We start from the raw sequence: 17,696 nt of genomic DNA on the forward strand, positions 1-17,696 counted from the left end.
CTCTGTTAGAGAATGTTGTTGGGCTCCATCTTGTATGGGCAATCATAGCATCTGTGAGTTCAAGAGCCTTGAGTTCAAGGTCATATCATGACCAGAAGATAGCATTCTATAATATTCTACCTACTCCTCCGGCTCCTGTGCTCCTATCTTGTGTGTGGCTGAACGTACAACAGTTACTTATTCTCAGCACTCTGGCTGGTTATGAGTCTCTGCAGTTACTGCTATGCACTGTTTAAAGAAGTGTCTCTGACCAAAGCTGCCAGTAGTGCTAATCTATGGGGATAGACACAATTATTCAGAAGGCAAATTGACAGGCACATCATGTTTATTTAGCAAAATATCAGCAGTACTTTCCCTAGCCCTGGGCTTCTCGTGAGGTGTCTGGTGCCAAATGTGAATTCTCTCCTGACCTTGGGGCCTGATTTCCAATGAGAAAGTGGTTGGTTACCCCTGTGACTGACTTGCTCCTATCACATCGGCGGGCACCTCTCGCCTGGTAGGTGAGTAGTGAGGGATCAGCGGTAACGAGGTCTCAGCTCTGACTTGATGACATTGGTCCTTTCCCTGTCACCATCCTCCACTGTCATTTCCCGGTGGCCTGGGGAGTCTCTGGGGGAATCAGTCCCAAGTAAAATGGAGCTGTGCTTTCGGAGAGGCCTCTTCATGGAGAACACAGGCTACCTGTGCGCAGGTACCGCTGTGTGTACCTCTCCAAGGAGGCAAATAGAAAGGATGAGGTGGCAGCGCTCACCTGCATTCTTCCACCCCACCCCCACCCCAGCTGTGGACTGTCTCACCCTCTTAATGGCCCCTGGGCCCCTGGACTTGAGACTCAGATTCATCTCTGAGACTCTCCGGCCCTCCCAAACCCTGCCCCAGCAGTTTTGTTTTAAAGGAAAGGCTGGCTTTTGTGTCTTCTTAAAATTAAGAGAAAGCTCTGACAATAAAAATGTTTCTTTTTGCGGAGCTGTGAGCATTCTATTCGTTCTGGAATTAGTTAATTCTCATGACCTTTTAACAAGACAGCACTTGGCACTCTTAGATAAGATAATTGACTCTAATGGGGGAGAAGCACTACTCATTTAACGGTGTACATCTGAGTTGTGTGTAGTTCAAGGAAGTTCTCCATTACCTTTGGAGTTGCCAATATATAGATTAAAACAGTAGGAAGGTAAGTAGAAATGTGAGCTAATTCAACCTAGGAAATAGCAGTTTTCCTCCTTGCAGGCAAGCTAACTGTCTCCTTATTGTCACCATTACTCAGAAGTGCAAAGCGGGGCAAAGACCTCACACAGTACTCCTGACTGAAAACTTGCTCTGTCAGTGGGAGCTGCTACTGTCACCATCGACGCCATTATTATTATCAACAGCACAGTGCCTGGGAAAATACAGTCCTTACGTACCCTTGGCAAAGTGCCTTGGCACATAGTATCCCACCAGTGATACGGCGCACTGACCACACTGTCCCCTTATGACATGACGCCCCCTTGACTTGGTACCCACCTGACATGGTCTCTCTCTTACATGGCACCCTTTTGATATGCCACGCCTCTGACGTGGTACACCACTTACACAGCACCCCACCGACATGCTGTACACCTCGGCTATCACATCCCTCTTGCCTGCTGTACTCCTCTGACATTACCTATGATCTGCTGCCCGCATTCGCGTGGGATATACCTCTGATGCAGTGCTCCCTGATACAGTACTTCTCCGACATGTGTGTGCCAGGTGCCCCTACCATGTTTTGTGGCTAAGAGGCTGTTGTGGGTCCTCAGATCTACCATCCGTGAACTTATCCACAACACACCAGCCTGTCTCTCAGCACCTGTGGAAGAGTCCTCTGTTTCAGCCTGCAGAGGTAAAACCCTTGGAGGCTCTCCAGTGTTCAGGAAGGGCTGTCCTCCTATGCCCGCCTTGTGAGATAGCGCTGAGAAGAGGCAGCAGCCAAGGGGTTGGAGCTCAGGCTCCATAGTAGGAAAATGAAGGATGTGAGTTTTCAGGTTGGGGCAGATGTGGGTTCTAGACCAGACTCTCCCTCTTCTCGTCCGCTTAACCTTACAAATGTCAGTTGCTCCCTTAACTTGACCTGATCATCTGCAATATCTGGGTATGAAGACTAACCTTTCAGGGTTATCATGAGAGCTAAAGAATATCTTGTTCTGGTTAGTTTTAACACAATGTATGACTCAGAGTAAAACACCTCAATCATTGTCTTGGAAATATTGTAATTGTAACTAGCTTTCTGGTGTTTTTTCTTTTTAATTAATTTGTCTAAAACCTAGTAGTTCTGTATCCCCTCAAAGTGAGTAATAGTGAGTAATAAGTATAATTCCATGGTCCTTCCTAACTCTGTAGATCCTCCCTGTGTTCCTGTGACCCTCTTTCTCAGTCACCCCACCCCCTCCTCCACGCCGTAACCTTCTGAGTGGACGTCCTAATCCCTCTGTCTTCACTGCTCGACTGTGGGCTCTGGCTCTGAATCGATACCAAGTCTCTAGGGTCTACCACAGAGGGCCTTTAAAAACAGCATCACCAATGAGATGAAGGGATACTCTGCATAGCATGGTGGGGATCCAGGAAGGTGAATGCTGGCCGCATGTGTGAACGTCAGAGTGGGCTTCCTGGAAGTGGTGAGTGAAGAGTACTGACCGGGTTCAAGTCTTGTTCCACTTCATGGGAGGACTTTTGGTCTGGTTTGGGTTTCAGTGTATGTGATGTGGTAATGTGTGAGTACTGGCACACACATGCCACAACACTCAAGCGGACATCAAGGGACAGTTTTGGGGGGTTTGTTCTCCCCTTCCACTTTGCTGAGGCAGAGTTTCTCCTGTCGTCTGCTCTGATGTGGAGATGGCCAAGCTTGTTGATTCTGCAAAGTGAAGCTCACGCAGCAATCCTGCGCTAGATGACGCATCTTTTCGGCACCGGCAGCCTCGTGTGTTTCAGGCGGCGTTCAGTCTTTGTTGTCTTGTGGCCCCTTCTAGATTGTAGCTCCAGACTCTTTAGCAGCTTGCTCCCTTGGAAAAACACTCTTAATGCAGGAAAACATGCCCATGGTACAAAAGGAAGATGTGCAGAGCATCTCCCTCCCACCCTGCCCTACAGCATACCCTTCCTTTGTAGGGAACAGCTGTTGTTGCCACTGACTTTCAGAGCCTTCCAGACACTCGGTACAATTTCAAGGCAAAGGTATTATGTCAAACACATCCTTCTGCAGGTTATAGGTTTTCTTCCAGGAAAAAAAACCACACACACACACATAAAAACTTTCTCATTCTATTTATGATTCTATTTATGATCTATTTATGTTGTGTGGCTCAGTCCTACCCAGCCTCTTATCAATGAACCAGTGCGTGAACTTTTGCTATCGAAATTATGTTGTAGTGAGTTAACTTTGTACATACTTCATTTATTAGATATGTGAGTACATCTGGAGGAGAAATTTCTGGAATTGGGACCTTGAAATCCCAGGGTAAAGGGTGAATGTATTTTAAATTTTATGGCTTTTATCACATACCAATTTGTGCTCACACCAGCAAAGTGTGCGGGCGCTAGCTTCCCATCCTCTGCCAACATAGTATATTTTCAGCCCTTTTTATCTTTGCCAAACCATATGTGAAAAATAATATTTCAGAGTTTGACTTAGATTTCTTTCATAGTGAGTGATGTTAAGAACCTTTTCACATGATTAAGAGCCATTGGTATTTCCCATCTGTAACCTGACTGGTCATATCCTGTAGCCATTTTTCTACTGCACTGTTAGATTTTACTTATTTGTGAGTGTTATTTTACATTAAGGAAATATCCTTTGTCATACAAATTACAATTTCCCCTCCAGATTCTCATATATCTTTTGAAGAAAAAGGTCAAGACCTCCTGAAACTCTGATTCTCCTGATCTGTTCCGAACATCACCAGGCTATGAGCCCCTCGAGGGCAGGTTCTAAACCTTGGTCATCGCTGTGTCTCGAGTCCCCTTGCGAGGCCTGGCACTCTAAGGGGTCTCTTTCCGGGGGCTGTTGTTGAAGTGAACTGAGGGTCTGTGTTTCCCCCGAGACCCCTTTTGCTTGGGGCTTGGGAGTTCCATTTCCACCTCCAGCAGAAAAAGATGACTTTTTTCATTGCTCACCACAGCCATGCACCTGTTTGGCCTAAACTGGCACCTGCAGCCGATGGAGGGGCAGATGTATGAGATCACGGAGGACACAGCCAGAAGTTGGCCTGTGCCAACGGACGTCTCCCTGTATCCCTCAGGGGGCACTGGCTTAGAGACCCCTGACAGGAAAGGCAAAGGAGCCACAGAAGGTAGGGTTGCTGCGCTGTCCATGTTGTGAGTCCTCTGTGTCTGCCTGAGTGGAGCAGGCCTCCATGACGCACATCACGGGCCTGGCTCACACTCAGGCATGCTTCCTCCATCCTCTCCACTCCATGCCGGCTGCAGTCCACCTGTGTCTTCATTGCCATTCTCTGTCAATGTGACCCCAGAGCAGGGGTCTGCAGGGCCCATGGTGCTCTGCCACATCCCATTCCATGCCTTCACAGATGTCTTACGTAGCCAGCTATCCATCTTTGTGTGGGGTCAGGGGGAGCACTTCTGGGAAAGCCTGTGGGATCAAGAGGCATGTGTGGGAGTCGGACATGGTACGGGCTTTTGGACTCTATGTTTCAGATGATCAACCCACCCCAGTGACATGGAGCAAGCCGCTAGTATCCCTGGCCTAGCTTCCTCGTCTGCCATAATAACAACAATTACCATGTTTATATCAAAACGTCTTACTAATGTCATTTTACTGCACACTTAAACCTCACAGAAACCTTGTGAAGTGGTAATTAGCTATGTACATTGTAGATGTGAACACAAATGATCACATATTATAAATTGACCCCCAGAATGTCAAAAGTGAGTATATGAACTCAGGTCTGGGACCTTTGGGCTCTCGCTCCCTCCATGAGTTTCCCCATTTGACTCATGCCTGTGGTTACAGGACCTCAAAGACGATATGGATGTGAAACTCTGTTATGCCATGAGGCAAAGACAGTCTAGCCATGACAGAAATGGTGGTGATATCTTGGATTTGGCATTCTCGAGTGGCAAGCCACAGACCATAGTTTGAATTTCTTAAGGGTCTTTATAACAATTCATAGATGCAACTTCCTTCACTGTCAGCCAAGAGTGGCTCACCAAAGTTGCAAAGTCCAATCGTCCTTTAGGCACAGTGGCCTTCCCTTCTCCTGCATCTGCTGTGATCTGTACTGTTGCCCTGCTGTTCCCTGTCGGCAAAGTGGCCATGGCTCCTACATTTACAGCTCAGGTCATGTTTTCTCTTGCCTCACTTAACTTTGGGGTCATGCCTTTTGAGTCATGCCTTTGGGGTCTCTGTGTCCTTTCAAATACTTGCCTTCCAGATATCAGTTTGATTAAAAGGATAACTTATGCTGACTCAGAGTGCCTCCCCGTGACCTTTGCAGTGATGATCCTGAAGTTCAAAGTCAACTGTTGACCTGTGGATACATTAAGGGATATGAAAAGAGATTTCATTTGATTCTAAAAGAATCAAATCCAAATGCTTACCCACTACTTTAAGAGGAAAGGCCAGATCGCTTTCTTTTAAAGATCCTAAGAGCTAAAACACTGAATAATGTATGCTTCTTTATACCGTAAAGGGGAAGGGAAGAAGATAGCCTGCCTGGGACCCCTGTAGGAGTCAGGAGCCATTGACTGTGATGAAAGCTTAAAGCAGATCCCCTGAGGCGGGCATTCTAGGCTTCATTTTCCTCCTCTTCAAAAAGCACCGAACCTTGGGTTCTCTGTAAGGTATAGAACTTGCAAGTTCTACTGGTGAAATTTGTACAAGAATCATCATTGGGCTAACTGTGCTTTTCAGGGATCTTGGTACCAAGGTGGCACTGTCCGTGGTCCTGCTGGTGGCTTGCAACTTTCATACCAGTTTATACTGTCTAGTGCCACCAAGGAAGACTACTCCTAAAGGGACAACTGCCTTTCAACCAGTTTGTGAACGCATGCTTAAACTATCTTCCTGCCTCTTGGAATTGATAAAGGATCTCCTATAACACAGTGTAGTTTATTCCCACCATGAATCTCCAACATTCTTTCAGCGGGAGTTAAGTCTATCTGAAATCTTCCACTCTAATGAAATTAGTCTGTGGGTTGTTTGGGTTCTGTTTAGTTTTTCCGGAGGAGCAGGAGGTGTAGATAAGAGACAACATAAAATTACACTGCCTTATTGGCTTATTTTAATTGGCGTATTTTTGCTTAAAGGGATTATCTGTCATTACTGATGCAAATGGAAATCCTGTTTATAAACCCCTTAAATGGAGGGCAGTACTGGAAAACAGTCAGCATTAGGAGCAATTACTGTAAGAAAAAAGAATGTGCATGTGCCTGAGAAGCAAAGGAGAAAGCTTCCTATAGTCTACGGGAGACCACGTGGTTCTTCCCCACCCAAACCCAATCACACCAACATCTATCTACTCAGCTTCTGTTTTTAATTGTGATGATAACACTCTGCTTCTTTAGACATCAGCTCAATAGTGAAATTTTTAACTCTACTGTGAGAGCACGTTGCTGGTTCCTTCTGATGGTATCAAGGGAAAGAATTGATTACAGAATTAAGGGTAGTGTCCTACAGCATGATGACGTGAGAAGTAGCATGAGGTGATAAAAGAAAAAAAGAAGAGGGTGGGGGTTGCTGAATGTGCCTTGGAGCCGTGCAGCCCAAGATGTGGTTCTCCACTCAGCCTTTCGTTTGATCTGCTAACTCATACGAGCTAGTTACTTCACCTGATTTCTCATCTGTAGAACAAGGGTGATGGTGGCTCTTTTCAGAGCCCAGCAGGGAGGAGCCAGTCATCTAGAGTGGTCTTCAGTTCAACTGGTCAACCTCATCTTGTCTACCTAGTCCAGGGCCATTCCACTTCAGAGACTAAGATCCTAGAGATATATGCGAATTAACAATTATCCTCACAGGTCCTCCTAAGGTTTGGGGTATTTTTAAAATATTTTAAAAATATGTCTCTTATATTATATAAATTAAACATATGATAATCCCACTATGGTATTTGTCATGTCTGTGAGAATGACATCAAACTATAGTTGATACTGTATTTTCAAAAGGACTGTAATCATCAGGGTCATCATGGGACAGAAACCAAATGTGGCAGCTTCCTGAAGCAACACCACATGACCTTGTGTTTGCATTAATGGAGAAGGGGGAATCACTGAATAAACAAACATTTCTGATGGTTGACTTGGTGGGCTAGGGATAGTGCTTTCTTTTTGCAATGGAATAAATATTGCCTATCAGTTTGAACCATGCAAATTGCTGCACACAGGCTCATCTGAGCTCTTCAAAATGGAACAGCTTATTTTGATAACCAAATAAATTTCAGACAGTTGCTAAGGAAACTAAGGGATTCTTTGTGCAATCTGTTGCATTGAAAAGAACAACAATAAGCAAAATAAAAGAGGTAGATGGGTTGTTAGTTGATTAGAAATTTAGAACCTGAGTCTGTTCAGGAAAGTAGAGACTATGATTAGGAAGCATGATAATTCTAGTTCTTCTCAATCTTCCACATTTGATGGAGCTCTCTGACCATTTCAGCAATTCATTGAGAGATTTCATTTATGGGCAGGATTGTATATTTGGACAACATTGCATTAGGAAAACCTGAATCTTTGTAAATTTACAAAGCTAAAGATGGTTATCAATGGAATCTGTGCTGTGAAACTGAGCCATGCTGTTGGGAGGCATAAGGTCTAAGATAAGCTTCTTGTACCATTTGGTGAGGCCTAGAGACACCTAGTAGTGGTACAGTGCACTTCCTGTGACTGTGTTTAGACCCTGGCTATTCTGAGTCATCTTTACAGCTTCCTAATTAATAAAAATGACCAACGTTCAACCCCTGACAAAGTTTTTAAGTGGACCTTGGATCTAGCTGGCTAAGTCGTGACATTTACCCTGTAAACCCCAGTTCAGCTGCTGCTCTTTAAGAGCGTCACTGCACCCCCAAACCACTAAGAGTATCTCTTCAGATGTTTAGTCTATCACTCGCTTATTTAATCCTCTGAGAAGCCATATTCTAAGAGGTAAAAGAGGTTTCTCTCAAGTGACTTCATCTCCCACTGGCTTCTTAAGCATGCAGAGCCTCAATATAGAGATGTCCTTTAGTGAGAATCAACTGAACCGATGTAAATGAAGGCACTTGACACAGCTGGAACTCATTAACCTCTGCCTTCACTACTATTTCTCTTACTAATATCTGTTATCTTCCAGAACATACATGAAGAGAAGGATTTTATACACAGGCTGTTTCCCCTCTGCCAGCCTCTAGCCTCTCCCTTCTCTTCCACTGGTGATGTATTATGTTTTGCAGTGAAACTTTTTTTTCTTTTTTTAGAATTAAAAACAAGGAATCTTATGATCTGGAAAGACCGAGGCAGGATGGGTTTTTCTTAAGTCAAGAAGGAAGCCCCCCTCCCTTCCAGCCCCCAGCACAGCCCTGGTAATCTCAGGCATCTTCCCCATGAGCTCAAGATGGTAACTGCTGTTCACTCTTTGCTCTCAGCCACCAATCCACACCCATTGATCCAGCATGGAGACAATGTTTCCCTCCCACCTGGCTCACACCCCCAACCTGTAGAAAGTGCAATGAAAGAAAAATCCCCTTCTGTCATGTTATTGGGGTGAGAGCCACATAGAGTCGGCTAAAAATCCTGCCTGCATTCTGGAGGGATTATATGTCTGGACCCATCCTGACCGAAAGGCCGCCTGCCGTACCGTGCTTTGCTGTCTGCTAGGGAGAAAGGGAGCCCCATTGGCCACAGTGAGGGAGCAGTTTCCCATTGCTTATTCTGAGGAAGGGAACATCTGAACGCAGACACTTCTCTGCCCGCCTCGGCTCCTACTCCTCCTGACTTTCAGAGGAAAGCAGCCCTTGGAATTAGCAGGCTTATGTGTCTTTCTCAGCCTTCCTACAAGTGAAAGGTTCAAGAAGGCACTCTGCTTGTGTTTCATACGCCCCCTTAGTCCTGCTTCCCCTGGAGAACTTAAAGCTGGGAATGTACAACTTTCTACTTGCACTATAAAAAGGTTCCAGTCCTGGGAACCCACAGATCAGATAGAGAAGAATGTGAATAATTCTCTCCCATCTTAATGCTTTGTGAATTGTGTTTCTGTCTTTGAGGTTTCATGACTCACAATGTGGAGGTTTGTGTATCTTCATTTCCAAGGTAAAAGTCTAGGGCACATTCCTTCCATAAGGAATTAAATGCAAACTTTTTCTTGTGTTAGTGATAGAATATCCATGGTACTTTTATTGATAGTATGCATTTTAACTTTTTTTTGTGTGTTGGCACATTTTTAATTAAAATAACATTTAACGGTTTGAAGCTGAAAACCTGATGTTTCTGCCTAGGAGTTTATAAGGGAATGATAACATATGGAGAAGTTTAACATTTAAATTGAATTTTATTATTTAAAACAGTAAAATATTTTATGACTACAACAATGCCCTGCCAAGCTCCATTTCAGCATCAAATGTGCTTTGTAAGGAGTCTTACAGAGCTAAGGGGGGGAAAGACATTGTCATTTCTTCTCTCCAAATGCTTTTTATAAAAAGGTCCACAAACGTGTTTTCTTTGCAAATGATTCTTGTTCTCTTAGAACATCTTGGAGCATCTTTAACCACACAAAAAGCCTTAGAGCCAACATGCCCAGGGGGCATTTTACTACTGACAAATACAGTGGAGCCTGTTGACTTGATCTGGGTTTTTCAGGGTCCTAAGGGTGGTTTTCCCATTGTCCCTGCTCCTCCTCCCAAGAAGGCTAACGTCTGGCAGGAAGTTAGGGCTTATCTGTCTCACATTCGAGTGTGTTTAATCACTATGAAGAGGAAGTTTTGTAAGCAGCCTTCCTTCCTTCCTCGGGTTTGTTGCGCCCTTCCTCTGCCCCAAGCAGTCACTGCTGATTGGCAGTGGAAATGAGCAGGGGTCTCCTTCCTGGGTGACCTCTTACCATGGTAGAGGGCTGAGGGCTGGCTTAAATTTCTAAGTATGCTCTAGAGTTCATCTGTGGACTTGAGAAGTTCCTTTAACCATTTTAACACACACAGACACACACACACACACAGGCACACACACTGATATCCACACCCACCAAAGCACAACAGCGCTTTCAGACATGTTTCCTCCTTTCTTATATTTATGGTTGTAAGCCTAGCCTCTGACGGCTGAGCCATCTCTCCAGCCCATTTCCTCCTTTCTTAAGATCCCCCTTCTTCATCTTTGTCAGCCCATAGCTCTCTTCCAAACCCAACCCCCCACTCACATATGTAGCCTTAGGATATAGCTTCCAATTTTCACATAAACATAAAATATCTCCCTCAACTCCCATCATGCCTCCTGCTACACAGTTGGAAATTGAATGACAGACAACACCTCACTCCCTCTGTCCTTTCTACTTTATCATAAAGCCTTTTACTTACACACACACACACACACATCACTCACCAAATCACAAAGTTATTCTCATGTGACTACCGATGAGTATTTTTAGGATCAAAATATATCTTAACAAGCTGTGGCATTATGCAGTAAACAGATGGCCCTTTGGGAGGACCCATACTGCTTGGGAAGAATGAATATTTTTAGCAGAACAATTTGAGCATCACTGGGGGAAAAATTCTAGACTGTCTTACTCTTGTGGAGGAGGAGGGATGGCGGGGCAGGGAGCTGGCTACAGACCTCTGGAGTGAGAGGCAGGACGGAGTCCTGGATGTGGAACGCTGGTTCCTTGACGTGTGTGGCTAACCAGAATGCTTTTGTCTTCCCTCCCCCGTGTCTTGGTAGGAAGGCCAAGTAGTTTCTTTCCAGAGGACAGTTTCATAGACTCTGGAGAAATCGACGTGGGGAGACGGGCTTCCCAGAAGATTCCGCCTGGAACATTCTGGAGATCTCAGGTGTTCATAGACCACCCTGTGCATCTGAAGTTCAATGTGTCTTTGGGGAAAGCAGCTCTGGTTGGCATTTACGGCAGAAAAGGCCTTCCTCCTTCTCACACTCAGGTAACTGGACCCCACACACCAACTGACCCTCACCCAGGCCAGAAGCCCAGCCAGGACCTAAAGCCTGGAGGAAATGTCCTGTTATCTTGCAGGCCCCTCACCCATGGGCTCTCCCTAACACCCCGCCTCCCTGAAGAGTGAGGTGAAGTCTCTGGAGCTTTGTCAGAGAATTTGTGGACAACTCTCAAGTGCCTTTCTGCTCTCACACTGTCTCCTAAGCATAGTTCCCAGGCAGTTCGACCCAGGGAGGAAACCACACACTGTGCATGAATCCTCTTGCCATAGGCCATACAAGCTTGGGTCCACAGTTCACCCTCTCCTTGAGAGTTTATAAAGTGGGGAATAACAGTAATGACCCTGTGGAATGCTTGTAACAAGGAACATTAGAAGCCTTAGCGTAGGACCTGGCTCAGAATACACAGTACTCCCCCTGCCTCTCGCATCCCCTCTTTGCTTCAGGATTGCACATGTGTTTGGACACATGACCAGAAAGAAAGAAGTTAACCAAGTGGCTGGGAGTATAGTTCAAGGACACAGTGTGTGCTTGGCCTGCTGGACTCTGGATTCAGTCTCTGACACCAGATGAGAGGAAGAGGAAAGGAAAAGAAAGAAATAATAAGAGGAGGAGTCATGAGTCCAGAGGCTTGTGCATCCTTCCCTCCTCCCACCTACTCCATCATTTACACACATGCACGTGGCACACGCATGAGCGTACGACCACCCACACACACACAAACACACACACACACACGCAAACACACACGCAAACACACACGCAAACACACTAGCTTTGCAGCTAAAGTAATCAAGGCCATAAACATCCACCATGCATTCAGGGATCATATTCAATCTTTTTTTAACTCCTGTATTATAGCCAAAGGTCAGGTCACAGAGCAGTAGATGTGCCTGATCCTTGGGGACCACAGAACTTCACAGCTTCAGCTTTATGTGAGATGGGATAAACACCTTCCATCTTCTAAGACCTGACTAAACTCGGGATGTGTGCTAGTGAGGCAGCAGGGCTTCAGCCCCTCCTGACGTTCACACTGCACCGCACGGTGGACTTTTTTGAAGCCTCACACCAACAGTCCTGGATCAGTCAGCGCTCATGTTTGACCGGCGGAATTTTGATCTAATGAAAGTTAGCCTGTGACTAACCCACCCACCCCCACTCAACTTAGGGTTCCACACCAAACCCCTAAGATTCCCCTCTATACTTGGGTGAGCCTCCAATGATCACAAAGTATCTGGGTTTCCACTGAGGCATCTGCCACTATAGAAAACATGTCTGTCGTAATAGATACAAAATCAGGTAAAGAATTGCATGTCCCAAAATGAGAACAAAACAGGACAATAAATAATCATTGGTTATGCCACATTCACAAAAGAGAATGTTACCATGAAGACTCTAGCTCTAGGAAGGACTTGTTTGGGCTGCTGTCCTTTCTGACTCTCTTTTGTCCCTTCTAGACTCCCTAGGAGAGGCTCTGCATGGAGCTTGGCCTGTGGGGATGTTGGACCGTAGCTAACTTTGCTCTCTTTATGCTTTAGTTTGACTTTGTGGAGCTACTGGATGGAAGAAGGCTCCTAACCCAGGAGGCAAGGAACCTCGGGGGTCCCCAACGCCAGTCACGGGGCGCTGTTCCTCCATCCAGCCATGAGACCGGTTTCATCCAGTATCTGGATTCGGGAATCTGGCACCTGGCCTTTTACAATGATGGGAAGGAGTCTGAAGTGGTTTCCTTCCTCACCACCGCCATTGGTAAGTGGCTGCACCCTACGTTAGTGGAGAGAAAGGTTGTGGACTCAGGAGTTGGAACTGAATACAATTGGAGTTGGAGTTGAATAGCCAGAGCTCTTGCCCAGAGCTGGAGCTGCTACTCAGAGTGTGCAAGGTCATCCAGCGGACTTGCTGGACAAGGGTGACCACCAGCTGCCTCTCAAGAGCTAGGAGGCAAAACTGACATTCCATGGGGACCCTGGAAGGCAAGCCACACAGAGGAGACACCTCTCTTCTTGGCGCTTGCCTCCCGCCCGTCTTTAAAGTCTCACCTAATTCAACTCACTGATTTGTCACTTGGGTCTGGTTTGTGTTAGGGTTTGTCTTTTACTCTTGAAGCCAGCAAATGCCAACAGATGAGAAAAGAAGACAATGGCTTGAAGAGGAAGAAAACAGCAGAGCGAGGGGCTGGGTGGAACAGTCTACAGGCACACTGGGGTTTCACTGAGATTAGAAATGTCCTGTTCTCTGACACAGAGTGCGTTCAGGTGCCTAGAACTCAGCCAGAGCATAGCTTCATGGACTGGGGCCGTCTAGGGAGTGCTAAGGCGGGGGTCTCTCTGACAAGGAAAATGTCTCTATGTGGTACTAGCTTTCCAATATTCTTCAAAGACCCCAATTCTCCCCCCTAATCAGCGGCAGTCATTTTCAGCCCATTTCCTTCTTATCTGCAGTTTCGCCCTTAGTGTTGGGGCAGAGTGAACCTTCCCATTAAAAGGAGCATGGCTAATAAGCTTCTGCTATACATGCAACTTTGTTATTTCACCTTGAGGGCAAAGAAGCAGGAGGGGCATCCACCAACTGGTGTTGATGATGGAGATTTTCCTCTGTGTTGTCCTTGACTGGGAGCTGGAGCCTATCTCCACAATGCACATTAAGTCTATGTGGGCGATGCCCCTTGGTTGTTAGGGAATAACAGAGGCCTGACCTTTCCTTCGCTCGGGTTTTCTTCAGCAGGATCCTCGGCAGCTCTGGTCTTGGCAGTTGCCATACTATTGGTTTCCCTCTTGAGCAGTTTATTGTGTGGTGTCGTGGCAGAGAGGCTTAGTCCAGAAGCTCTACCATGAACTTGGCTTTTAACATCACACGGACCACTTATTCTTTTCCATCTGTTGGTTTCTTAAGATTCTGAAATCTGGGGCTGGAAAGAGAGCTCAGTGGTAAGAGTACCAAGGGCCTTCCCAGAGGACCCAGCACTCACATGGCAACTTACAGCTATCTGTACCTCTAGTTCCAGGGGCCCTGACACCCCCACACAGGCATACATTCAAGCAAAACAGTAATGCACATAAAATAAAAATAAATTAATTTTTCCCAGCGGTAGTGGCACACCTCTTTAGTTCCAGTGCTCAGGAGGCAGAGTTTGAGGCCAGCCTGCCTGGTCTACAGAGGAGTTCCAGGACAGCCATGGCTACACAGAGAAACTTGGTCGCTATTACTGACATGGAGGCCAACAAACAGCTCCCGGTCCCTGCCACTGGAAGCTGGGCTCTGGCCTCACCAATACCTAGACTGTCACATTTCAAGTTCTGCTAGGCAATGGTTACTACAGCTTATCTTTCTTGACGTGGTGGCTTTTGTTTGGGGACACAATTATCCCATCACATGGCATCTGAGTTCCCTAGTCTACCAGCCTGACTCCTTCTAGGCACAGTTTGTAAGAAGGCACACAGCATTGGGCCCACACAGAGCTGGGAGCATTTACCATCAGATTTCTGTTTTAATAACTGGGTATGAATATAAAAGGTTATTAATTTAAATCCCTGCAGAAAGCCATTTTAATTAGGATATGTGTCTTAAAACGCCGAGGAAATAGCGGGCTGTTCCTTTGGCAACTCTTGGCTTGTCAGAGCATGCTAACTGGTTCTGCTATAGCTAAGGCCGTGGTCTCGCTTTTCAACCTGGTTCCTCTGCTCTCACCTAGATGATGAACACCGTCCCTTAACGGCTTCCTGCATGCCAGAGCAGATAGGTGTTATCATGCTTCTTATACATCAGTGCACTAAAGAACCACCTGAGGGTCTGGATAAAATGCAGAATGTGCTCCAGCAGGCCTGGGAGAGCAGCACCCAGCAGAGCCCCTGCTGCTGTGCCCAGTCTAAACAGCAAGGGATTCTGGTCATGGTCCTTCTCAAATGCTGTTGGACAAAGGGCTCAGCCAAGGCGTCCAGTAGAAGTTTGGATTCCTGGTCTGTTCTTCAGAAATCCTGACTCTGAATGAATAGGAGAACCCGAGTACCCTTTCTGTTAGCAAGCTCTGAAAACACCCCAGGAAGCCGACTCCCGTTCCTCCCTCCTCCTGTGGTTCCGTGGGTCCAGGCTACTTCTGTGATTGTCAATAGCAGGCCACCCCTGCCCTGCCTGGAAATTTCTTTTAAAGTGGTAGTTTGCAGTCCCTGTCGGGAGTTTTAGAAAAAGAAGAAAAAAGTTGGGCTGTGCAAAAAGTAAAAAGAGGGAGGCGTTTAAAGTGCCCTTCCACCCTTCTCTTCCATTTTCTCCCACTGTCTTTCTAACCTGTCACCTCCCTTCAAGCTACGATGATCATTTAATGAACACTGTTTTTTTTTTCCTTTAATACGAAAACAGACCGATTCTGATGTTGCTATTAATCCCTCTTTCCCGGGAGTCCCCAGCATTGAGTCTCAGCTGTCTGTGGTCGTTACCTGTGAGCTGTGAGCTGTAATTTGTCTTGGCAGGTTAATTAAAAGTTTAGTTCTTGCCTTAGCAAAGTCATTATGGTCCCAATATACACTTATAACTCTTGGGTTTGCTTAACACACAAACTGGAATATGGCCGTCCTTTCATTACATGCCGAAACACAGATGGAGAATTTAAGAAGACCTGAGATGTCACAATGCAGCCTATTCATGTCTGCTTGTAATTAAGTAACGGCAGAAATAATTGTGTTTAACAAATGGTTGCATTGTGTATGTTTTTGCTTTTCCCTCCATTTAATGCAATCCAGCTGATGACTCTAAATTAAGTGAGTTTATCTTTTGCCTTGGAAAAAAAATATCGAAAAGCACTTTCCAAAATGGATATACAAATATTTCCACACAGAGACCTGATGTTGACAGTTCTCACTGAACTGGATCTATGCCACACACGTGCATTAATGCATGCCTGCACACATGCACATACACATGAGTAGATTCTCACTGAAACCCAGCTGGTTTTAGAATAAAATCTGGCATCTGCCTTCAGGAACAACAACCTTCCCCTAGCATAGGGAGATTCAGAATCAGAGGGGATTGTTACTAACCCTGACTCCCCTGTGGGAGTAATGAAGTCATGGGATCCTACTGGGCAAAGGAGTTTTACATGCATCCTTTAGGACTTACAGTACCTCCATGAGGAGGCAACCCTCCCCACTGCAAATGAGGAAGAGAGGGTTAAGGATGCCGCAAGAAAAGCTAGGTAGGATTTCACACCGGCCTCACTGCGGCGCTTAGGGTTTCCTTCTTTTTAGCATGTTGGCTCCTCACCTGGATCAAACCCTTGTTTGAGTTTTAGTATTTAATCTGTTTTCCACGTATTCACCAGTTCATTCATTCATGAAATATCTAAAGCATATCTAGCATGCCTTGGAGACCATGCTTTGCTCTTATGTAACTTATAATAGCCTTAGACAGAGGGGGTGTGTGTGTGTGTGTGTGTGTGTGTGTGTGTGTGTATTCTTAAGGATAATGTTGGATGTCCCCAGATGCCATCCATCGTTTTTGTTTTGTTGAGAGAGAAGGTCTCTTCATGTCCTGGATCTCCCCATTTAGCTAAACTAATTATTCATCAAGCCCCTGCGCTGGGATTGTGGGTGCCGCTAACCCAAGTCTTTTGATGCCGGTTCTGGAAGTTGAACTTAGGTCCTGGTCCTTGCAGGGTAAACACTTGACACACTGACACATCTCTTCAGCTTTGAAAGAGATGTTTTAACTTCACAGATGAGGAAGCTGAGGTTACGCGTGCTTAGGTGACTTGCCTAAAGTGAAGGACAAAGCTAGGATGGACGCTTGAGTTCATCCCCTGGGTCCACACTGTGCAACAGTCTCTCATGTTTGCCATGGATACAATTTAATATTTTATTTCTGTTTGTGTTCTATGGATCACATCTTCCCCCGTGTTAATTTGCCTCCAGTTACCAGTAAGACCCTCACAGCCGTTCAGGAAGCTTTCTTGAGAAGTCATTAAAAAGACCGTGATGAAAAGTCTTTCCGTATCCAAAACTTTAAAAATGAGAATACCTTTCCCTGGGTGGCTTGCCACCCTGAGGCCTGACGAGTTAGCAGTGTGGTATTTTTGGGTCTCCAGCAAGCAACTTATCTTTTCATTTGGGTTGATGCTGAAGCATAAAAGGGCAGATCAACCTGACACCGCAGCAAGGCAAGCCAAGCTGCAAAATGACAGAGGTGGCCTGCAGTGGATCCAGAAGCCCCGAGGGAGAAATGACGAATGCTGTTAGAAAGCACCAGCCGTGGGAGTCTGTATAAGGGACACGCTCTGGTCTTCCTGGTGCTAATTGAAAGGAAGGGTCCGCTTGCTCATGCTCGGGCAGCCGCTGGAAGCCAGCCGGTTCTGCGTTTTGCATCCAGGCACTGGGAAGGGGTCAGCTCCCTTCTTTCCTTCCATCATCCTTTCTCCTTGTTTTCCATTTATTATCTAACCTTGGATTTTTTTTTTCCATGCTGAGTATCTGGAGAAAGTAGCTAGTGGTTTGGATTGATGGAGATGGTGTTTATATGGAACTGCCTCTAAGACAAAGAAAAGACAAGGAAGGTCATTCCTGGAGGTGCTGGTCAAAGGGCCAGGAGGCAACAATGGGAGGAGGGTGTCCTGC

At 45.9% G+C, this 17,696-nt stretch overlaps 1 protein-coding gene across 1 annotated transcript in view; it reads left to right on the top strand.

The window, feature by feature from the left end:
• Positions 1-17,696, top strand: part of Tenm4 (teneurin transmembrane protein 4) — a 388,185-nt gene that overhangs the window by 201,896 nt on the left and 168,593 nt on the right. Inside the window, 3 exon segments of the mRNA XM_060367590.1 lie at positions 4,137-4,307; positions 10,870-11,084; positions 12,636-12,846. Coding sequence (XP_060223573.1) covers positions 4,137-4,307; positions 10,870-11,084; positions 12,636-12,846 — 597 coding nt within the window.

Source organism: Meriones unguiculatus, chromosome 14 (genome assembly GCF_030254825.1).
Source record: "Meriones unguiculatus strain TT.TT164.6M chromosome 14, Bangor_MerUng_6.1, whole genome shotgun sequence".
Lineage (NCBI taxonomy): Eukaryota > Metazoa > Chordata > Mammalia > Rodentia > Muridae > Meriones > Meriones unguiculatus.